The sequence below is a fragment of the Asterias rubens genome, chromosome 10 (assembly GCF_902459465.1).
Source record: "Asterias rubens chromosome 10, eAstRub1.3, whole genome shotgun sequence".
Taxonomy (NCBI): domain Eukaryota; kingdom Metazoa; phylum Echinodermata; class Asteroidea; order Forcipulatida; family Asteriidae; genus Asterias; species Asterias rubens.
This window is the reverse complement of record NC_047071.1, coordinates 10,771,877-10,796,923: the sequence shown is the minus strand read 5'-3', so window position 1 is coordinate 10,796,923 and position 25,047 is coordinate 10,771,877. Positions and strand designations below refer to the sequence as shown.

At 39.4% G+C, this 25,047-nt stretch overlaps 1 protein-coding gene across 1 annotated transcript; it reads right to left on the bottom strand.

Annotated features, from left to right (window-relative positions):
- Positions 1-1,916: 1,916 nt before the first annotated feature.
- Positions 1,917-23,557, bottom strand: LOC117295665 (gamma-aminobutyric acid type B receptor subunit 2-like). Its single transcript, XM_033778375.1, has 16 exons — positions 23,324-23,557; positions 20,152-20,289; positions 15,254-15,424; positions 14,181-14,282; positions 13,221-13,286; positions 11,813-12,004; positions 10,589-10,819; positions 9,582-9,645; positions 8,759-8,848; positions 7,778-7,934; positions 7,179-7,311; positions 6,131-6,238; positions 5,041-5,166; positions 3,782-3,927; positions 2,757-2,949; positions 1,917-2,221 (listed from the first exon to the last, which is right to left on the bottom strand). Exons 1-16 carry the CDS (start codon positions 23,555-23,557, stop codon positions 2,021-2,023), a joined length of 2,352 nt encoding a protein of 783 aa, XP_033634266.1. The 3' UTR covers positions 1,917-2,020.
- Positions 23,558-25,047: the final 1,490 nt, after the last annotated feature.

Sequence of the window (25,047 nt, the reverse complement as noted above, 5' to 3'; positions counted from 1 at the left end):
CATGTACAGTCATGTACATGTCCGCCGGATGGTTTTTGCAACACGATTGCAAAAATTATGCAAAAGTGTCCGGAGCGGACAGTTTTGCTTGACGGACACAATATTGCATCTGACACCGGTCTCCGGCGTGATTCACGAGCCTCGAAGTGTGACGTCATGTTCAGGCAACACATGGGGAGCGTTTTGGCGGACAAAACCGATAACTGTTTCGGTTGAACTTGTCATCGGTTAACCACTGGCTAGTGACCGAAACATTTACTGGTTACGACCGCCAAAACGCATCCCCGGTTTCCCATTTCGGTCGATCGGGAAAACCTGTTCGCCAGAGAGGGCGTTTTCTGGCTTTGTCCTTCTCCTTCGTGTGTCGAGTGTGAGAAGCCCCGGAACAAGTTGTTTTATTGTAAACTTTACGGGGGCTTAGGCCTACTACTTTGTATGTCGAGCCTTGTTAATAAATAAAAAAATATAAACATGCAGATATTCTTCCTGGCCAGACCTTCAGGTTGGGGGGGGGGGTGTAAGTTTAGCCAAGAAACCTTCAATGGTCAATTTATTGGCAAACACACACGAGTAGACTTACATTTATATGTATTACTAGTAAACTTATTATTGCAAGCGTAATATGTTCACTACAGTTTATCAAAAACACATTTTTCATTCAAACTGCTATTTATTTCCATACTTCATGAAAACAGAGTACAAACAATGTTTTTAAGGAATAACCAATAAACAAAGCTATTTAGTGAGGGTGAGAAAAATAAATACATAGAGTATGGAGGCATCATCTTGAAGCCGAGGCTTGTGTAGGGATGCCTGGGGACAGACAATTAACGGGGACAAGAACGAACGGACTGACAAAAAGAACAAAGACAGACATGATGAAGACAACAATGATGAGAACACAGAGGTAAAGAATGAACGAAAGGAGGTGGGTAAAAGGTTGTGGGTGAATTTGTACATGAAGATATCCGTATGAAGTTGAATAATGTCTGCAAGTGCTAGTGAGTGTAACTGTGCGAAAAGAGGTGCGGTGTGCTCCCGGGGATGCGATAAGGTGCATATCCTGATGGCCCTTTTTTGAGTGGTTAATAGTGAATGGAGTTTGTTTTTAGAAACTTGTGCCCAGATGATATTACAATAGTTAAGATATGGCAGAATGAGGGTATTATAAAGTAATACCAAAGATTTGGGAGGAAGAAAAGCACGAAGTCTAGACATAACACCAGTGTTGCGGGAAATGGTTTTAGTAATGGAAGAGATGTGTTCAGACCAGGAGAGTTGATCATCAATAATGACACCTAGAAAATTAGTGGAGTGAACTTGAAGGATAGGATTATTGTCGATACGAAGAATAGGAATATCTTCTGAGAGATGAGAGGATTTACTGAAGAGCATGAACTTCGTGTTGTGTTCATAGAGGGAAAGTTTGTTTCTTCAACCATATAAAAGCACACAACTACGTGCGACAAGGGTGTTTGTTTACTTCATTCATATCTCGCAACTTCGACGACCATTTGAGCTCAAATTTTCACGGGTTTGTTCTTTTATGCATATATTTAGATACAACAAGTGAGAAGACTGGTCTTTGACACTTACCAATAGTGTCCACTGTCTTTAAAGGCAGTGGACACTATTGGTAATTACTCAAAACGATTATAAGCATAAAACCTTGCTTGGAAACGAGTAATGCATGGGGAGCTGTTGGTAGTATAAACGATTGTGAGAAACGGCTCCCTTTGAAGTAACGTAGTGTTCGAGATAAAAGTAATTTCCACAAATGTTATTACTTGACCTCATAATAAGATGGTGGGGTCCCGAAAAGAAGCATCTGAAAGCACACAACTTCCTGTGACAAGATTGTTTTTTCTTCCATTATTATCTCGCAACTTCGACGATCAATTGAGCTCAAATTTTCACAGGTTTGTTATTTTATGCATACTTATGTTGAGACGTACCAAGTGTTAAAACTGGTCTTTGACAATTACCAATAGTGTCCAGTGTCTTTAAAGAAATTTCAAATTTAGATTGCTACGGTGTTAATAGCACTCGTGCATCCCTTGAGGGGCGACACGTCTGCCCCCTTAGTGTGGGTGGTTTGACTGGAAGAGGGAACCGTTTCCCGATCACGTGCTCTGGCGCCTGGTATTACACCTGGTGCTGATGCCCCAAACCTTATCCCACTGACGTCATCAACTGCATGCTTCCGATAGACTGTGATCACCTGGGAAAGAAAATCACATGAAATGTATTTGTATAAATTAAAAAATTACGTAGAAAAACTAGTGGCACATATTTTTAGCTTCCACATCATTTAACCTAAAGTTATGTTTAAAGTGAATGTTTAAAGTGATTTAATATTATACCACAAGAGAAAATTGATTGGGCTTCATTTTCAAAGCGATTTGGAACCCTGAAGCGTTTAAAGTTTTTGTACACAAGTTATTTTGCAAACCTTACAACATAATGGCCAATAATCGACTGAAAACCAACACAAACATGTTTATAGTTATCTTCTCGTTATACTCGACAGTTTCGTCAGTATTTGCATGGACCTTTTTATTCATAATGATGCCATAGACCGTATCGCAAATACCAATGCGCACGCGCAGACTATTGAATGAGGTGCATTGTGGGATATATATGGATCAAATTAGGATACCAGCAAGACCACAATGCACCTAATTCCTAGCTTTACGCGCGCGCCCCGGTATTTGCGAAAAGGTCTATGTTTTTCTGAGATTCGTTCGGCAACGTACCTTCGGAAAGAACAACAAACAGAGCGAAGCTGTGATGCAGAGGAGCAGGAAACCGGAAACAAGGGCAAAGGTCACGCCGATGGAGGACACCGCAAGGAACGATAACGGCACAGCAACGACACAGCAGATGACGGTGTTGTAGATTGACAGACCTACGTAATAACTGTCATTCAGACCAGGCACGTTGATATTTCTAGATCACAAAATTGAAATGACTATTGTCAATAACGATCATGGGAGCGAGATTGTTGTAAGACCTGCGGCATTAAGGGCGAGGGGAGGCTCGTATTAGTCTGCTACATTCCGCTTGTAACACTCTTAACGCGGACATGCCTGTATCTTAGTAGTCTTGTCCTAAACATCAATGTCTCACAACGTAACGTAACGTTAACAACACGTAATGTAACGTTGCGTAACAAAACGTGGTGGCGAGGCTGGGAAATAATCTGGCCGTTTTAAAGACCTCGGCACCTAGACTTGTATTTTAACTAGCAGCCCCTAATGCCAAACTGACAATATGGTTTGTGAGCCATGTTTGCCAGAAACGAGCTGATTAATTTGACTAAAACATTATAATATCTAAATCGTACAATGCACTAAGCCATTGGACCCTTTCGGTAAATTTTCACAGGTTTGTTATTGTATATAGAAGTTGTGATACACGAAGTGTGGGCCTTGGACAATACTGTTTACCGAAAGGGTCTAATGGCTTTAAGGGTAAAGACATACCAATAGTTATCGGCACACTCATAGTTCCTCCAATACTATTCAGAGTATTATTTGCTAGAGTAAGGAAGTCGCTTCTACAATGAAAGTGAAACAGGGGGTCGGTTTCACGAAGAGTTAGGACTAGTCCCAACGTAGAACTAGTCCCAGGAGATATTAAAAAAAAACGCATGGCTAGTCCTAAGTCCAAGTTACTTGTCCTAACTCGAGATAAGACTATAGTCCTACCTCTTTGTGAAATCCACTGCAGGGACTTTTTTACCCTGGATGTACCCTATTACCATGTTAAAAAATATTACCTTGTAGCCCAAGTAAGAAAGACTCCGAACACCACAACAAATGTCTTGTAGATGAGCAGTGCCGCCATCCAGATAGTGTTATTTGTTGACGTGCAGTTAACGTAGAGAAGCTGACGCTTTTCAAAGTTGGCCAAGTCCATCTCAGTCTAAAAACCGAATAAGCAAAATAATTTCGATCGGATGATTTTGTTTGTATGTGCACGAAAAGTTTTGTGAACCCACGAACTGGTTTTGTGAACATGAATTGACTCCGCACGAAATACAAAGCTGTGCCTACTTTTTCTTACGTGATTGATTGATTGATTGACATCTTTATTTAGTGTTAATTAGTGTGGTTTTTTTTTTTTTTTTTTTTTTTTTTTTTTTTTGGGGGGGGTCTCCCACCTTGTTCATAAGGGACCCTCCCCTTTTGTCTCCATGGAGTGATATTGTTATAATTCTTGAGCACGGTCAGGCAACTCATAGGGGTAAGTGCTTTGACCGTCAATAGGGGACGCTATTCTTATAGAGCATGATGTGATCAGTTTAGGCGTTAGATCTTTTCTTCCGCGGTACAAAAAAAAACAAAAAACAATAATCCCAACCGGTATTCACTGCACGCTTTGAGAGCCTTTTAACCGGGTACGTTCTTCCAGACCCGTTTCGGGTCCGATTTGGAGCTGAATATTAAAAGTTATTGAATTGGTTAGGATTAATAGCTCACCGATCCATCTCCCTGGCCATACTTCCATGGGAGTACATAATGGGCGATTTGTTAGATGATTATTGACTGTGGGGGACTTATCACAGCTTGATGTTGTGTCTTTTATTTGGTTCCAGGAGGGGTGCCAGTTAAGGGTGAACTCGACCGCTGAACAACAATGGCTCAAAAGGAAGCAGCTCGAAGCTTGGCCAATAACCCCGTTGTAAGACACGGTTGTAAGACTCTGGATGGGATACCTGGGGGCGTTTTTTTTCTTTTCTTTTTGTCATTACCGTTGAGGAAAATATCTCATTCATTAATGGCTGGGCGAACACCGACAATTTCAGTGAATCAATCACACATTTTACCACACCCCAACTGAACTGAAAATCTAAATAGCTGAAAGTGTAACTCACAACCGATAAAGCGTTACGGTTGGACGGGCGAAAAAATTGCTAACATCTTTCTGCATTTTGGGATATTGCAGCGTGATTTCTGAACTTGATCGGCGTATTAGAAATCATGGTTGGTTTAATTAGGAAATAATCCAATTACTCGTTCAAAATAGATGTGTCACCTGAGGAACGGGTTGTATTTTGTCTTCGATGTGAATAGGATCAATGACCTGCCACGGAATGAGGATTAGGAAATCCAGCAACAACATCACACCGATAATGCCGAAGAGAAAACTGTCCCGTATCACCTTACAAAAAAAAACCAAGATCATTGCGATTGTTAATTAGTATATCAAAGGAAACAATGAGGAAGAACAAAGTATGAAGCTAAATAAAACCTCAAATTAACTAAACACCACACGTTATGGCAGGTAACTATCTTACATAAGGTAAGACCAGCGCGTGTTTTTATTCTTGCTTAAAAAGACCGGGGACCAGTCTAGCTCGTTAAGTGTTTACGTAAGATTGTTCTTGCAGTATCAAGTGAGGGCGCTGTGTTCCCTTATACACATACTGTGCATAATTTGAAGCAGTGCATGATGAGGTACAAATGTATATTTAATTTTTTTTTCTGCAGTAAAAATGTGTGTGTCTAAATGCAGGTCGATTTTGTTCTTTTGGGAACTGTTTTGCTTCATAGCGCAGCGTATAATTTTCGGAATTCGGGATACTTTTCAGTTCTATAAAGAACTGTCCTTACGTTGAACTACATAGGCGGATAGTATAAAATCGGGCGGATAGTATAAAATCGGCCGTAATTACGACAGCTTTCAGAGAAATGTTATTAACTTCACGGTAGTTCTCTAAATAAAAAAATCTATCTGACCATAAGACACACATAATGGTGTTTCCGCAAACCATTATGACTGCGTCTAAGATGTTCAAAGTGTTCCCTTGAAACAGGATGGGACTGACAGCCATTACAAACAACCAAGTCCTTATGCCTGTATACGTAAAATACCCATTGCACTTATCGAAAAAAAGAAAGGGTTTCGCCCGGTGTTCCTGGCTGTGGCTGCTGTATGCGCCGTAGCACCATGTGAACCCTTGCAATTTGGTCTCAGAATTAATCACTTCAATGACATATCTTTCTGAAACTTTGCATAAACTAAGTACCTCGAGTACCTTGATAGCTTGAAACGTGCGCTATATAATACCTCGATAGTATATTATGATTACTGTCATGAATATCATTTTTATGATTATACCGACCTTTCTCTTTGTCTTGTTTGCAATGACGATGCTATACACCCTCCACGCCTTACTGAACATTCCGCCGAAGGCCAAAGTAAAGGCAATAGGAATCAGCCACGAGCGGACCTACAAAACACAAAAGCAAAAATAACACAGATTAATGCTATTTCCATAAAGAGCCAGTTCCCCCATATTCATGTCCCCGTCACCCACTACAGCTAAAAGTTAGTAGAACAAGTCGCGAATATTTTCGTCTCCTACAAGAACAATTTGTTTTAGCATGTCAAACGTATTTTCGCGACATTGTTTAACTCATTTCTCAAAAAACTACAGTACCTCAACTAGTAATATTTAAAGGTTAGCTTTCTACTATCATTTTCTTCAAACTGTGTAAGTTTAGTGTAAATCTGTGGACATCGAGTTTTGTGTTACAAACAGTATCCTAATCATCTAACAGAGAATATTCCTACACAACATATTGTGGATAATTACCATCGGGAATTTCACTTTTTATTTAATTATTCAAGTGAAGGCGTATCAAACGGTCTTGAGGTGCCTAAACATGCTTTTTTAATATTATAGTTTGTATATACAATAATTATTTTTTTAAGTTAGTAATTTAGCTCAGAAAACACATAACTTGTGTATTCTTAGACTATTGCCTTCTTCAAACACATTATATTTGATATTTCAAGTTTTGTTTGTTGGTACATTCTTACTTGTGGCATATCGGTATGATTTTGAAAAACAAAATCCAAAGGACAAAATCGAATCACTTGACCAAGATAAAGCAGCTGTACAATATTGTTAGTCTCTATGATGGTCTGCACGCATTTTTTTAAGCTTAGGACACTATTGGTAATTACTCAAAATAATTATTATCATAAAACCTTTCTTGGTGACGAGTAATGGGGAGAGGTTAATGGTATAAAACATTGTGAGAAATGGCTCCCCTGAAGTGCCATAGTTTTTTTGTAACGATACAAAAACATAACATTTCAGGAATGAATTGTTTAAAAAAGTATTCCGTTATCACGGAGAGCTACTACATGCATGAAAACCTTACCTTGCAGACCCGGAGTAAGGCATCTCTACTGACCATCGATCCATCTATACCCAGTAGAATGACACTCACGTACGCCACCATTATGCCGAATGCAATTATGTTGTTCAGTTTGGGGCTCGACATCTTCACGTGTCTAAAATTTAAAAGGAGGTTAAATAAAGTTGACAGTAAATTTCGTTCGAAATAAAAAAAATGTATCGAGGAGTCATGCGCGTTTTTAAGACATATTTTGTTTTTATTAACCCATTAATTTAATCACATGGTGATTATTAAATGGTACTTTTAATTGATTTATTCAGTGAAGTTCGGCGGTGTCTCTTGCATTATCGGATGGTCTAAAGCCTAGTCCTGAAATGAGTAGCAAGGGGACATTCGAAGGAAGTACCTTTTCTTCACTTATTTACCTACGGTTCTGAAACCTTAAAGTTCTTTTTTTTTTATTTTCTTCGCAAACTGTTGTACTTTACTTAAACCTGTATAATATTACTGCCGAAGTGTTGTACCAAAGAACTCTGTTTCATGATGACGTCAGTTAAAGTTTTAAACTTTTCCCAAGAAATTTCTAGTAGTGTGGCTTACTAACGATAATAGTGACTCACTTGTGTTTACGATTCCATACGTTAAAGCCAAGGAATAGACTAGCCAGAATGATACCCAGTCCAGCCAGTGTAGATACTGTAGCCATGACAGAAATGGGCGTGGCTTGAAGGACGTCGATAGTCACTGTGATGTCAGAGTCATAGGGCGGTTTGCCACCTTCAACGCACAAGACGACCACCAAACAAAAAACACGTGACATATTTAAGTGAACTTAACTTAAACTGAGTAATTTCATTCCTTTTAAAGGCAGTGGACACTATTGGTAATTACTCAAAATAATTATTAGCATAAAACATTTCTTGGTGAAGAGTAACGGGGAGAGGTTGATGGTATAAAACATTGTGAGAAACGGCTCCCTCTGAAGTGCCATAGTTTTCGAGAAAGAAGTAATTTTCCACGAATTTGATTTCGAGACCTCTTCGTTTGACAAGGGTGTTTTTTTCTTTCATTATTAACTCGCAAGTTCGATGACCGATTGAGCTCAAATTTTCACAGGTTTGTTATTTTATGCATATGTTGAGATACACCAACCGTGAAGACTAGTCTTTGACAGTTACCAATAGTGTCCACTGTCTTTAAATGTTTCAACATTAATATGGCCGTTGTGGCAGGAGATTCTGTGTCCCCCCCCCCCCCCACCCCCGAGATTCTACCCCAGTAATGGGGAGCTGTTGATATTATAAAACATTTTCATAAACGGCTCCCTCAGGAGTAGCGTAGTTATTGAGAAGGGGGGTAATTTCTCACTAAAATACTTTTTTAGGCATCTGAAAGCACACACATTGTGCAACAAGGGTGTCTTTTCTTTCATTATTATTTTTGCAACTTTGATGACCAATTGAGTCAAAATTTTAAAAGATTTGCTATTATGCATACATTGGTAGGCCTATTACATAAAATTAGTGGGAGTACTGGCCTTTGACATTACCCAGGTGTCCAGTGTCTTTCAAAAAATTTTTATTTCATGATCATAAACTCACCACTGTAGTACCATAAGGTTTCTGTTGGAACAGTCCATACAATGATCTTGGTATGGGTATCCATGGTTCCCACGAGTATCCCTTTACCACCTTTTAGTAATGGATTTAAAATGGTATTAACTTGTAAGAATTTGGAAGACAATTCATAATACACGAATCATGAAAAAGAGACAATGTACATCAAGTGGCTGTGTTCAACGTGAATTTTTTTAATCTGTTGTTTAGTTCTTGAGATATGGTCCCACTTCCGGTTGACCTGTAAGTAAAAGGTCAATATGGGTCGCGGTGACCTAAGGCTGATCTCCAATGCCCAATGGGTCTTTAACTGAAAAGGGGTTTTAAAATCGGTTGTTTTGTTCTTGAGACAATGGTCCCACTCCAGTTGACCCGGAAGCAAATGTCTACCCAGGGTCATGATTACCCAAGGCTAATCTCCTATGCCCAAAAGGAGTCTATAACTGAAAGAAAGTTTCCAAATCGGCTGTGTACTTCTTGAGATAAGGCCCCACTTCCGGTTGACCCGGAAGTAAAAGTCAACACGGGGTCGCCCACGGTTACCTAAGGCATATATTCCTATGACAAAGAAATCTTTAACGGAGAAAAGTTTGAAAAGCGGTTGTGTAGTTCTTGAGATATACTCACACTTCCGGTTGATCCGGGAGGTCAACAAAAGTTTTAAAACAAGTTATTAGTTGTGTAGCTCTTAAGACGAAGCAGATCATAGAGGAAATGACATTATGGTATACAACGCACAAAAAGGAGGAACATTGTTTTTAATAGGATGTAAAAAAAAAAAAAAAAAAAAAAAAATCATAATACTCACCGACATTTTGTTTAATCAGTGAATTCGCAAACACATGTCCAGTCTCCGCAAATTTGATTGCTCCCTACAACGATAAAAGTAAACAAAGGGAATGTTATTTTCCTCTGAAATGACATTTTCGCCGACGGCGATGGTTCTTGAGAGAGCTGAGTGCTCAAGATTTTACCTAACAATTAACCTTCAGTTGTCCTTCTTTTAGAAACGTCTAGACCAAAGCTGTAATGTTTTTTTTTTAACTCTGCGTAGGCAGGATTGATCTTGTTTCCGCTTCATATTGTATTGCAAACAAATAGACCGTGTTTCAAACACGAGCTATTATTATCCAATCTATTTAAAAGCAATTGTTGCGAACATTTGATGCAATTAACGTAGGTTTTTTTTTTTCTTTTCTTTTTTCTTTTTAAATCTACTGCCGCTGAGTGGATTTTGGAATAGGGGAGACTATAGCTTTGAAAAGAATTATCCAAAGGAAATCAGCCGTTGTCCTGGGGCCCGGAGACGTCTGTCCCCCCTCCCCCCACCGGAGATTCTGTGTCCCCTACCCCCCCCCCCTACCCCCATAGGAAACTAACACGGGCTGGACAAGGAATATTCCAAAAGGGGCACCAGAAGAAGTTGGTGCATAGTTCGCCGTATGGGAACATAAGGGACTTTTCGTTTTCGACGACAGATGGTTTTGCGACGGTTGTTCAGCTAAGCGTTGTCGTTTTCAGCAAAACGAAGATTCATCCCAAGTACTGTCGTAGAAATTGAGGGACGACCGTCCTCAAAGCCGACGCATGCGCAGATGACGCCAAATGTCATCTTTACCGTCGCAGAACCATCCGTCGTCAAAAACGAAAAGTCCCTATTATCTCCAGGGGAAGGGAACATGATCCCATGCCACACCGCTTTTTAGTGGATGGAGAGGACTTAGTACAAAACAGTTATCGTATACCGAAACATAAATTTCCGACAACGGAGGCCAAAGTCCCCCCCCCCCCCCTCAGGATTCTTACTCAGTTTACCTTCATTCCAGCAAATTCCTGCTTGAGAATCATCTCTCCGACAACCTTGGCGAACTCTTCGTCGCCGTAACGGAAGGAAACGAGACTACGATTAAGAGCCCGCTCGGCATCCTGCAATGCCAGTGCCAGGGCCCACACGCCGTCGTACGCAGAGGAAGTCAGGTCCGGATCATTTAGAGTTACATTGTAACCTAAGACTTCCGACATTTCACGGCGGAACTCTTCCGGTGTCTAAAAAAAAGAAAGATAAAAGAACAAGAAACAGCAAACAAAAAACACCGTAAACTGAATTCAGTATTTTTTTTTTAAAGATGTTCACGGGCCTGTATGATGATTGGCCACTAATACACTAAACACTATTGGTAATTGTCAAAGACCAGTCTTCTCACTTGGCGTATCTCAACATACGCATACACTAACAAACCTGTTAAAATTTGAGCTCAATTGGTCGTCAAAGAATCAAAGATACCAATGAAAGAAAAAACACCTTGTCACACGAAGTTATGTGCATTCTGAGGTCTCGAAATCAAATTCGATGCAAATTACTTCTTTTTCGAGACTACGTTACTTCAGAGGGAGCCGTTTCTCACAATGTTTAATACAATCAACCTCTCCCCATTACTCATCACCAAGAAAGAATTTTGCTAATGATTATTTTGAGTAATTGCCAATAGTGTCCACTGCCTTTAACCCGACCATGAGATGCAAGGAACGGGGTATCACAATGTGCTTCTCCGTTTGTTCAACGTGCAGTTACTAAGTGTCCACAAAAATAAACCATGAACGAGTTGCGATAATTACTATTAATTTTCATTTTACATTTTTAATGTTCGGTTCTTAACAGCAGAATAGTGGAACAATTTACATTCATTATTTCATTTATTCCACATGAAATTATTGTCATCATAAAGAACCCGAAACAAACAAAACGATAACTCATTCTGTTTATTTCAGCAATAACCAAACCAACAAATATAAAATATATATATACACAGAAATAGCCTTCCCGCTTTTTTTCTGAATCCCCCTTAACCCCACTCCTCGTTTTTTTCTATGATTGTGTATGTATTTGTGTTTGTTCTTGATTATGCCTCTGAAGACGGTCCAGTTTGGATCGAAAGCTAAATAAGGCCATCTACCATACTCATTATATATACATAAATACATACATGACAAACAACACCGTACACAAATTATTCTTAATAGTAAAACACCTAAAACTACCTTTCCGCATCGCCCTGTATCTTTACTGAAGGCATGCAAGGCCGGTGTGAAGCCAAAGTACCCCTCTGAAGCCATCTTAAGGTCTTCGGCTGAGCAACTGACGCCATCTTGTTTTACTGACTGCCAGTCGTCTGCAAAGTAACCCGGTATCATCCACACGTAATTGGCTCCATACATCCCCAGTTGAAAGGCCTTGAGGAGAGAAATTGTAAATTTAAAATCATAAACAAATTCAGATAAAACATGGTGGGGGAAACGGTTGAATTAATTGTAGTGCGTATTGCGTTGTCATCTCATATTCAAGAAAGATTCTACTAAACATACATGCCATTAAAGACAGCGGACACTGTTGGTAATTGTCAAATACTACTATTCACAGTTGGTGTATCTCAACATATGCAAAAAATAACAAAGCTGTGAAAATTTGAGCTCAATCGGTGGTCGAAGTTGCGAGATAATAATTAAAGAAAAAACACCCTTGTCAAACGAAGATGTATGCTTTTAGATGTTTTGTTTCGAAGCCTCAAATTCTAAATCTGAGGTCTCGAAATCAAATCAAATTCGTGGAAAATAACTTCTTTCTCTGAAACTACATTATTTCAGAGGGAGCCGTTTCTCAAAAGGTTGTATACTATCAGCCTCTCCCCATTACTCGTCGTCAAGTAAGATTTAATGCAAATAATTGTTTTGAGTAATTACCAATCGTGTCCACTGCCTGTAAGTGTTTTAGGCAATCCTACGAATAATGATAAAAGTGAGGTCGAGTGGAGAAATCTTATATGAAATCTTAAAACAACTAAAGATACGAGTTGGTGACAAAATAGCAAAATAAAAAATACTGTGAGTGTATTGTGTTTTCACTTGTCCTTCGCGAAATCTATAAGTAGGCTGTTAACTGTTTCATGCATAAACATAATGACTGACGGGGGGTTGAGGGGAGATGTTGATTTTGAGGTCGGCTAATTGGACAATACGGCTAACTTGATTGGACAATTTTGGATAAAAGTGGTTGGAGAAAATGTGTAAATAATTTAGTTCTGATATGATCTGCTGGCGTAGACTCAATCAATCTTGCACAATTTTCCGCAGGATGCTGGCTCCACGAATTTTCACTCTCCATTCTTTCTTATCTTTCGCTCTTCGGTGTTCCAGGTAGAATATGCTGTTGGCGATGATGTCATTTATCCATCTCTTCTGAGGCCTACCCCGTCTATTTTTCACATATACTATTTTTACAAATCTGTTTAAGTGTCACAAAACCAATTCCCATGTTGTGCTTTTGTTTTTCAAACAAAGATGCAAGACAACCAGATACCCGCAAAAAAATAAAAAATAAAAAAAAAATAAAAAAAAAAAAAACATCCGCAGGTATACTTCCTAATAAGTCGACTTCGAAATCTACACTTACGCTGCAGAAGACTTTACGAACTTTGTCTTCGAAGAATGAAGCAACTATAATTCGAGCCTCTTTGTTCTAAAAAGGATAATGACAAAAGGTAGACAAATATAAATAAAACATTTTGTTTTCAGAAAAGTGTAAACATCGGTTGCGAAAAGCACCAGCATCGTACAATGACATAATAATATCAAAGTCTTATGTGAGTGAATACAAACTTTCAGACAGGTTTTGCAGTGATGAATTTCAAGACACAATTTATATAGCACCTGTAATGGTTTACAAGGTGTTGCGGCGCATTTAGCAGCCACAGCCAGAAACACCGGGGCGAACCCCTTCTATTTTCGATAAGTTTTATTCTGTACCAATGCTCTTTCATGTGCCTTAAAAATCACAAGTCAATTATATATGATGCCATTGTTTAAAGGCGGTGGACACTAGTGGAGAGCTGTTTGATAGTATAAAACATTGTGACAAAACGGCACCCTCTGAAGTAACGTAGTTTTCGAGAAATAAGTAATTTTCCACCAATTTGATTTCGAGACTTCGGAATTAGATCTTGAGGTCTCACTCGAAATCAAGCATCCGGAAGCACACAACACTTTGTGTAACAAGGGTGTTTTTTCTTTCATTATTTTCTCGCAACTTTGACGACCAATTGAGCTCAAGTTTTCACAGGTAGGTTGTTCTATGCGTATGTTGAGATAAACTGAGAAGACAAGTCTTTGACAATTGTCAATAGTGTCCCGTGTCTTTAATGTATCTTAAACATCACAAGTCAATTATTGTTTAATAAAATATTTTAGTACCAACAAAGAAATCGCCGGGAATAATTTAAAGCAAGAGGATATATTGTGGAGGACATCAAAATATTATATTACAAACCGAATTGATTTGCGATGCAAGAAGTGTATTTCAAGGTCTGACCTTAGTACTGAGTACCGCAGGTGGAACACTAAAAGATTGTTTAACCTTTATATTCTGCAAGGCCTCCATCGGATCATCACGGATAGTTTCTGAGATGACGAGAGAAAAGTTGCTTGTTGACGCTTCCCTTTGAAGCATTTGGATGAGCTGAAATATTTTAAAACAATATCAATGTCAAACTCGTCTCCTGATGTTGACTAGAGCAAGCTAGTCCAAGTGTTGAGACCAATTCAAGAACCGACTCCGTGCCGTAAATTACGATTCTACATAGATTGTTTTGTAACTGTATTTTTGATTTAATCAGGTCGTGAAGCCAGGGACCTCAGAAAAGCCTGATCAATCACTGTAATAGCCGATAACCCAACAATAAAGGATACAAGAAAGGATTGTTGTGTTTTGTGGGAGAAAAACCTGGGAGAAATATGCAAGAGAAATTCCACGCAGTCGGTCAGGGACTAAATAAACATGCCCAAATGTGATTTGAACCGAGGTGCTAGAGATTTAAGGCGATGAAAGATACCAACTATACACCAACCCCTACCAACGGAAATTTACAACACTTTTCAATGAATTTCTACCGACTGTTTGTAAACTATTTAAAGGCTGACAAAATGTTTGCGCTTGCGAAATTAAGTGATCTCTACGACCAAATTAACTTATTTGATTAGTGAAGGTCAAAATTGCTTAAAATGTGAATTTTATGAAGTGAAATGGGCCACGTTTTGCCTCAACTGATTAAGAAAACATTTAATATTATTTATCTTTTTAATATTATGTGTTTTCTTAATCAGTTGAGGCAAAACGTGGCCAATTTCACTTCGAAAAATTCGTATGAAAAAGGAGTAACGCACTTCACAAATACACATTATCTGTTTGCTCTTTCTGCTGCTCTGCTGGTGCATGGAGGAAAAAATCTTCACGGTTGGTGGTATGTCATATCTGTGATTGTTTTTTATTTTTGGTTTTTCGTTTTTATATTGTTGTTGTCCTTTTTGATTAGTTGGCCTTCTTACTGTCATTGTTGTGGTCATCGTCATTGTCGTTATTGTTTATGGTAACAGCTGCTGCTATTGTTCGTCTACAGGAGGAAAAGCTTGACATTGTATGAATTCACTTACCGTTCCATGTGGTTCAATGTCTCCCTGTAGAGTTGCAATCTTCCCCCATCCAAACGTACGGATGATCTCAGCTTCTGCTATGCTAGACTCACTCCATAAGGAACTGGTACGGTACACGTAGGGATACTTTACACGATCTTCGAAGATGGTGCTGGTTGCGCCAGGACTCATCTCAAAGGGGGGAAAACACACGGACGTGGTTGAAACGAGTTGTAATGGTTAACGGCAGTGGACACTATTGGTACTGACTCAAAATATCATCAGCATAAAACATTTCTTTATTACGAGTAATGGGGAGATGTTGATAGTATAAAACGTTGTGAGAAACGGCTCCCTCTGAAGTGACGTAGTTATCGAGAAAGCAGTAATTTTCTACGAATCTGATTTCGAGACCGAAGATTTAGAATTTGAGGTCTCGAAATCAACCATCTTAAAGCACACAACACAAGGGTGTTTTTTTGTTTCATTATTATCTCGCAACTTCGACGACCAATTGAGCTCAAATTTTCACAGGATTGCTATTTTATGCATAATGTTGAGATACATCAAGTGAGAGGACTGGGCCCAATTTCATAGAGCTGCTAACGGTCGATTTTGTGCTTAACGGGTGCACCTAGCAAGTTTTTCATTTCATAGCCTTGCTTAAGCAAGGTTTTTTGCTTAAAACGGCGAGGCAAGCAAGCAAAAAGGGTCCTTAAAGCCCCATTGCTTAAGCACCCTGTTTAAGCGCCGGGCCCAGTTTCAAAGAGCTGCATCCCGTAACGGTCGATTTTGTGCTTAACGGGCGCACCTAGCAAATTTCATACCCTTGCTTAAGCAAGGTTTTTTGCTTACATAGGTAAGCAAACAAAAAGGGTCCTTATAGCCTCTATTTTGCTTAAGCATCCTATTCACACAGCGCATAGTGCAACACTCGTTGCAAACGATGTTATTGTGCCGGCACAGCGGTGATTGTACGTGCGTTTGTATGGTAGGTGTAGCGAACAAACGAGTGTCTAAAATGCTTCACAATCATGCTGTACAATGTATTATCTTCTTGTTTACTTTCAAGTTAGTGTGTAAACCTTTCGAGGGGCACTTTGAACCATTACAAATAATACATATCAGACACAGAAGGTGATGAATTTTTGTTATCGCCACTCGAGTGCACTCCGCATTTATTTCGCCCGCCATTTTGTCAGCACCTTCTTCTTTTTCGCTTAAGCAAACGATCTAAAATGTTGCGCGCGCAGTTTGTTTACGTGCTTAAGCTAGCAACCGCTGGTGAAATAGGTTTACGCTTAAGCAATTTTTGTTGCTACGTTAAGCCAACATATTTGCTTACCGTCAAGCAGCCCTAGGCCATGCACACAGTGCAAAATACACTGCCTTCTTCTGTTTTGCTTAAGCAAACGATCTAAAATCTCCGCGCGCAGATTGTTTGCGTGCTTAAGCTCGTGTACGTTTAGCATGGAATCCGAATGGTTTTAAGCAACTATTTTTGCTACGTTAAGCGAAAAAATTTGCTTACCGTTAAGCAGCTCTATGAAATTGGGCCCTGGTCTTTGGCAATTACCAATAGTGTCTAGTGTTTTTAAAACCCGTAGAAATGGAAGAATTGTGTATGATAGTTACTATCGTTACACAATTCTTCCATTACGGGTTTGACAATTCGTCACGAATACAAAACAAAACGTACATACAGGCAGTACTAAAGTCAAGTTAGCATACAAACTAACTTGGTAAGGAGCAATGGAAAGCTGTTGACAATATAATACATTATGAGAAACGGCTCCCTCTGTAGCCTTAATCAAGGCAGTCGAATTATTCACTCCGAAAAAAGACCGCCCGTATTCACTGTGCGTAACATCGCACGACACGATGCCCCCATACACTATCCGCATGCTGACGGCCTCCCCATGCGGTTAGTGGTACGAGTGCGGATGACTTGTGTGCACAGTAGTCGTACGATATGACAGTGTGTATACGGGTGGGTCATGCGGTGTGATCGCACGCACCACGCACAGGGTATACGGGTGGGTTTACAGCGGCGTTTTTTCGGAGCGAATAATGCGACTGCCTTGAGCAAGGCTACTCCCTCTGAAGTAACGTAGTTTTGGAGAAAAATAAGGTAATTTCTCACATTTCAGACCCGAAGCCTTAACAAAACAAATCGCACTATCTTAAAAAGAAATAAGTATAGGCATCTGAATGCAAACAAGGCATATGAATGCAAATGAATGTGCACAGCAGGGTGTTTTTTACTTCATTATTATATAGAAGAGTTTGCGGTAACACCATGTAATAACAATCTCTAAATGAGTTGGTGTGGTTCTGTAAAGAACCGTTGGGTTAACTCGACGTTTCGATCAGTATGCTCCTCTATAACTTATTTCCACCATGCAAAGTTTCAAATCCTACTTACTTCATTATTTTCTTGCAAGTTTGAATACTCATTATTTGTTTGCAACATTGAACGTTCATTTGTACAGGTTTGTGAATGTATTCTGGTGTTGGGATACGCCAATGAGCATACCTGTCTTTGTTAATAATTACCAAAGATGTCAAGTGCCTTAAAAGGGAGGGAATACGTTTTGTAAACCATTCTTTGAACTTAGTGCAGTTAAAATTTATTGGTGATTAAAGATTGTGCAAGCCCATTGCGGATTATCTTCACCGTGGTGCGTTTCAACCGATCGGCGATATCTCAAGCACGAGACAAGTTTTAAATTGAAATGTCCACAGGTTTGTTTTATTGAATCAACAAACATGACTAAAGCAATCAAATTGTTTAAAAAAAAGGTACACTTTCTCTTTAAGATATTGCGAATTGGCTCTTTTTTAAAGGCACTGGTCACTATTGGTAATTACTCAAAATAATTGAAAGCACAAAAATGTACTTTGCAACAAGCAACGGACTTCGTGTGACAAAGGTGATTTTTCTTCCATTAGTATCTGGCAACTTCGACGACCGATTGAGGTCAAAATTCAGGTTTAATTGTTTTTTTGCATAATTATGTGGAGATACACCAAGTGAAAAGACTGGTCTTTGACATTTGCCAATAGTGTCCACTGCCTTAACAAGGGTCAATGTGTATCCGATCAAGCACAAGCAGAGACCTTACGTCCTGATTAAATCGTGACTATTGAAGTAATTGGGAAATTCGTGCAGACTTGAACAAATAACGAGTTTCCTGTTTAAAGGCAGTGGACACTATTGGTAATTACTCAAAATAATTATTAGGTCAAAACCTTTTTTGGTGACGAGTAATGGGATGAGGTTGGTGGTATAAAACATTGTGAGAAACGGCTCCCTCTGAAGTGCCATAGTTTTCGAGAGAGAAGTAATTTTCCACGAATTTGATTTTGAGACCTCCAGTTTAGAACTTGAGGTCTCGAATACAACCATCTAAACGCACACAACATCGTGTGACTATGGTGTTTTTTTCTTTCATTATTATCTCGCAAAATCGGCGACAGATTGAGCACAAATTTTTACAGGATTGTTATTTTATGAATATGTTGAGATACACCAACTGTGAAGGCTAGTCTTTGACAATTAACAATAGTGTCCACTGGCTTTAAATGGCGAAAAACAGTAGATTGGGTTTTTGCATTCCTGATTGACAGAGAACGTAGGTCAGCATACTTTCCTAATTAATTGATAATCCGTGTCGAGGTCAAAAGCGAGTGGGGACTGTTGTACTTGTGAGGTCGTTCATTCAGGCAAAACAAATTAATTTTGTTTTGTATCACACAATTTAAACTTCTGGTTTTGGGCAATGGCAACCAACAAAGAAAATAATATGCAGATGGTCAAAATTATCACAACTGTCATAATAGTAAAACTCTGGGAAGGTGCTACACTATAGAGGCCCGGGTCCCACTGCAACGATAACGAGAACGATAACGATAACGACGCAAAGAGAACGCATTCTATTGGTTGAATTGCTCCGTAAAGGACACGCCCTCGCTTATTCAACCAATCGAGGGCGTGTATTGATAATGTTGTCGTTGTAGTTCTCGGTGTCGCGGACTGTGTAACAGGGCCTGTGTATGTCTTACAATTCAAAAACTTGGCAAATCTGTCTTGAAAACGTCATAAGCTGCGATAAGAGTAATTTTCATTGCGACACATATTATTTTCATTTTGTACAACACATTTTTAATAATGGGTGCGTTCGTTTAGCTTCTCTGGGTCATCCCCGGTCTGCCCGGTGCGTTCGAACAGCTTTTAACGTAATTCCAGGGGCTCACCCAGGCCAGCCCCCAGTGCCCTGCTTGTGGAGTGGGTCACTTTGGGGCTGGCCCCAGGTAAACGACGTCACTACGAGAGCGATGAGTGGTCGTTCGTTTAGCTAATGTCAGGGGCTCACCCGAGTGAGCACCGTGGGGTAGATACAGGGAAGCTAAACGGACGCACCAAATGTGTGGTTTTAGACTAGATTGACAAACCCGACGACATCATCGGGACAACATCTCCAGTATTTCGCATGCATACCATTTTTAGTAAGATACTTAATTGTACAAAAATTGTGCTTTGCAACTGCCAAAGAAGGAAGTCATCACAATTTTATATTACTTGGATATACCAAGGCTCCGTTTTAACATCGAACACTTAACCGGTCTGAAACCACATTTCAATTAAGCCGAGTCCTCAACAAGGGGAAGAAAGAGACAATTTTACAATTCCAATTCTGGCGGTAAAAATAAGGAAACTCAAAATAGCTAACATAAGAGAAGTGTAGTATATTATTCGTTTCGTACAACAGCCTTGAATCAGTTTTATCCGACGCCTGGTTGAACCGTTGAATGACATTTAATTTGGTTTGAGCAAGGCTAATAACGGAAGTTCCAGTCACAGGAAAAGAACTACAAGTAGAAACATAGCTCACAGAGATGTTCGTTCAAACACTTACCTGGATAACATTTCTCCGTTTTAAGACCTGTGCTATTACGTCTGCAACTGGAGACTGCACTGGACCTATAAACGCCACTAACAACTCTGGTTCTTGCAGAAAGTCGTACAGTATATCCAATGACACCCCGATCTGAGACTTTGTGACAATGACATAAAGCAATTGACATGTAAGTTATAACACTTTAATTGTTTTAACAAGAGGGCTCTTACGAAGATGCACATTGGAGTAAAAGCAACGCCAGTTGGTCCTCGTACAAATAGTGTCTACATAAGGCCTAAAACCGTCAACATTATACAAACAGCTCAGTTGGTTGAGAGTCACTAGGTTAAGCTGCCGGTGTTCGCAGGTTCGAGCCCAGCTCAAGTAGATTTGTGTTTAAAAGGACAAAAGATACGACTGCAATCCCTATTGGTTTTTGTACACAAATGACTAGTGAGGACCCATGAAAACAAAGAACTGACTAGTGAGGACCTATTGCATACACACAGTCGTGTTTGGCCATTAGAGGACACCTATTTTACTTTCTGTTGTTCCTGTATTGAAGCAATTCCCATTGGTTTTTGTACACAAATGACTAGTGAGGACCCATTAAAACTAAGAACCGACTAGTGAGGACCTATTGCAAACACACAGTCGTGTTTGGCCATTAGAGGACACCTATTTTACTTTCTGTTGTTCCTGTATTGAAGCAATTCCCATTAGTTTTTGTACACAAATGACTAGTGAGGACCCATTACACCAAAGAACCGACTAGTGAGGACCTATTGCAAACACACAGTCGTGTTTGGCCATTAGAGGACATCTATTTTACTTTCTGTTGTTCCTGTATTGAAGCAATTCCCATTGGTTTTTGTACACAAATGACTAGTGAGGACCCATTACACCAAAGAACCGACTAGTGAGGACCTATTGCAAACACACAGTCGTGTTTGGCCATTAGAGGACACCTATTTTACTTTCTGTTGTTCCTGTATTGAAGCAATTCCCATTGGTTTTTGTACACAAATGACTAGTGAGGACCCATTACACCAAAGAACCGACTAGTGAGGACCTATTGCAAACACACAGTCGTGTTTGGCCATTAGAGGACACCTATTTTACTTTCTGTTGTTCCTGTATTGAATCAATTCCCATTGGTTTTTGCACACAAATGACCAGTGAGGACCCATTACACCAAAGAACCGACTAGTGAGGACCTATTGCAAACACACAGTCGTGGTCGGCCATTAGAGGACACCTATTTTACTTTCTGTTGTTCCTGTATTGAAGCAATTCCCATTGGTTTTTGTACACAAATGACTAGTGAGGACCCATTACACCAAAGAACCGACTAGTGAGGACCTATTGTCCCTATGAAAAATGTCCTGGGAGGGTAGGCAATACAAACACAAACTTGAAGGCAACAAGATATAAATGAAAAACTTTATAAAAGGCTTAAATGGCTTACTTGATTTTCATTTGAAGAAAATAACCTTGTGAAAATGAAGGCATGAAACCTTTTTACACGCGTCCATTCTTTGTGCCTCAAAGGATTTTCCGAAACAGCCTAAGTTTGTCATTGTCGTCCTCACGTTGTTATTTTTCCTGTTATTGGAGTGCATCGAGCTATTTATATTTTAAAACTTTTCATTCCCATAAACCTTTTCTTATGTCACGTATTTCAGAAATAATGTAGGAAAAGTATAGATGCGAGAATCCTGATCGTATAACATAGGTTTTCTCGGTCAATTTCGGAAAATGAGCAGCCAATTTAATTTTCATGCGTTCGAATTAAAGCTATTTTGCCTCTCCGGTTTATACACTGCGTTTCAAATTCAGAATTCGGCCATTCATTTAGTTTTGAGTCGAGTCAAATTCCTTTAGCACTCTGTTCAATTTAGCGTATCGTCATTCTTTTTCGAGACACACACGTCTGTGAATTTGAATGCTGCTTTGATGAATTGTTAAATTTAATGATTATTATGTTAAATCGAATAACAAAAAAGTACATGAATAAAAGGGAGGAAATTAATGTTTGGTAGTTACTCAAAATACTTTATTAGCATAAAACCTTAATTGATAGTATGATTTCGAGACCTCAGAATTAGATTTTGAGGTCAAGAAATCAAGCACCTGAAAGCACACAACTTCGCGTGACAAGGGTGTTTTTTCTTCCATTGTTATCTCGCAACCTCGAAGACCAATATTATTGAGCTAAATTTTCACAATTTAATTTTTTTATTTTATGCATATGTTGAGATACACCAAGTCAGAAGACTGGTCTTTGACAATTAGCAATAGTGTCCAGTGTATTTAACTGATTGGTCAAAGGCGCGGATTTGGTAACAAACGTGTTTTTTTCTGAATATGGACTGAAATGTTGTTTTTTGTCAATTCATTTTTATGTCGATGGATCCTGCCTACAAGCTTTTAGCCAGCCTCTTTGTGATATTTTCGCCTGTAGACAGCGTTCAGAAGATATTTTGTACCATAAACAAAACAAAAATGCAACAAAAAGAATACAAACAGCTGCATCCGCGAGTCGCCTGATACGATTTTCACTGATTTGTCGAGATGTTATTCGCTCAATTATTATACTATGTCAGCTTCTTCCAATGGTGCTTCTGGTATGCGTGAATCCTAGGGCGTAACCCCCCCCCCCGGCTTAACGCCGGTCTTTTACAACGCATACAAGATGGATATGATTGAAAATGACACATCATTAGGGTGGTGGTAAAACCTCTTGCCAGCCGATATGATCGCCCACCCCACCCTGGTTTTAATTGACACGCATCCTCTTCAAAATTATGGAAGATGTTCAGCTTAATCTGATTCTTTCAGGAAAGCCTTTCACCAGTTCTCCATTTCTCCCTATCCTGTGCTGTATTTTGCAAAATTTCATTTCAAATGCTGGTGTACAACAACCCAACTGTCGAACTAACTGTCGCAAAGGTGAGCCCTCTTTAAAGGCAGTGGACAATACTGTTAATTAATCAAAACAACATAAAACCTGATTTCGTAACAAGTACGAGAGCTGTTGATTGTCCATTGTTATTTCGCAACTTCGATGACCAATTGAGCTCAAATTTTCACAGTTTATTTGATATTATGATGTGTTGAGACACACCATGTGATAAGACTGGTCTTTGATAATTACCAAATAAGTCCAGTGTCTTGAAAACAAACTTACCTCTGAATTGTTGCATTGGAACTTCAGTTCGTAGTCCGGCAACACATCGCTTCTGGCGTTGATATCATCAACCGCACGCTGCGCCCCAACAAGGGCGGTCTGTCCAAAGAACACAGCCGGTGAACTTCCAGACGTGTGAAGCAGCCCACCTATTCGTAGGGGTGCCTTTAGCGTATTGGCAGTGTGAGTCAAAAACACCCAGACGGCGAGGGGTACAAGCGATCTTACAAACATATTTACACGCTGGCCTTTGAGCCGAAAGTGTTTCGTTAGGCAGACTGCTGCCAAGAGCATGTGCATGATAGCGTTGGGTTATTCTGATTTGTTCCATTTTTTTACGGGGGAAGATAGAATAGTCCATTTTCTTATAATACTTAAACAAGATAAAAACTGATTTTAAAACCTCAGAATAATGAGAATGCTTATAAGAAGTAGCGAAACACGAAATAAAGGCAAAACAAAGTCAACTAAATGATGCATTATGACCTGAGGCCTGGTTTAATTTGTTTCCTTGGGCTAAGAATTGGAAATTAGTATGCACGAAACATTTTCACATAAGATGAAATAGTTTGAACTCCTAGTAACAGGCATAAAACACAGCCAACAGCATAGGTGCAGTCTGCTATTATAGCGGCAATTTTAGGACTGATGGGCGAATCATTCGCGGCTTAAAACAAACAAAAAACTACCAAATGGGATTTTTGTGCACATGGCTGTCAAAGAGAAAATTACAAATTAGTATAGGTAAATTCGACCACAGACTAATTCCCAATCTGAACACGTTTATCACCATTGGATGGCCATTTTCAAGAGTCTTCTTCACGTATTTGTTTATGTATGTTTGCTATGACGAGTTTCTAGGCGGGGCCAAAATTTATCCACTGGGTAATGCATAGGGGCCATACACACAGCGCGTGACATAAATACAAAAAAAAACGACGGAATTTTTGTTTTATGTAAAAATGGTTTGAAAATAAATCTGAGCCAAACTCTTCAATGATATAACTCGGGAACTAAAGATGCTAGAAAGACGCAGTTTGTACCCGACTCTTTTTGGCATCTCCTTGCATCCGATTTTTAAAAAGGCACCTGGAAGTGGTATTTTGTCCAATTAAATCTTTTGTCACTAAAATATGTGTTCTGATGAGTGGATTATGAATAAACAATTAACTAAGGTTTAGAAAAACTAGTTTCCATGTTATTTACAAATTTGAAAATAAGCCCGAACCGAGAGGGCGCTGTTCGTGACGTCAATCGAGGTGCGATGAATCGCGTGCAGTGCCAATTTAAGATAGTGATGTCTGGCGCAAGCTAAAAACATGCCCTCAAGGTTGAAACAATACCTTATTTTTTTCACGATAGGCAAATGCTCTTTTAGGTTCGTTACGTCTTCCAGGTGCCTTCTTCGACTTCCCCACTAGCTGGAAAAATTGTTGGGATGGCGTCATGTTTTAGAAAAGAACTTTTCTCTTCATGTCAAAATAGCACGACGGCTCGAAATGTTTGCTGCACAGCGCTGGAAAAGACGTCGGACCGGACCTCTTTGCAAACGGACCCCATCTTTATAATGCAAGATAAAAACTTTTTCGAAACGTACAAGCTCACGACTAGGACTTGAATGTACTTGCACGTACGTTCGTTCGATGTTCGAAGTCTGCCTCAGTTGACGTCACAAAAGGGGTAGGCGGAGTCACCCCCCACACACAACTTTATTTTTGTAAACA

Coding starts and splice junctions, on each gene's coding strand:
- LOC117295665 (XM_033778375.1), bottom strand. CDS start 23,557: ATGTTTGTAAGATCGCTTGTACCCCTCGCCGTCTGGGTGTTTTTGACT. Junction 14,283..15,253: donor ACATTGAACCACATGGAACG/GTAAGTGAATTC, acceptor AAAATATTTCAG/CTCATCCAAATGCTTCAAAG. Junction 2,950..3,781: donor TTTCTTACTTGGGCTACAAG/GTAATATTTTTT, acceptor TTTGTGATCTAG/AAATATCAACGTGCCTGGTC.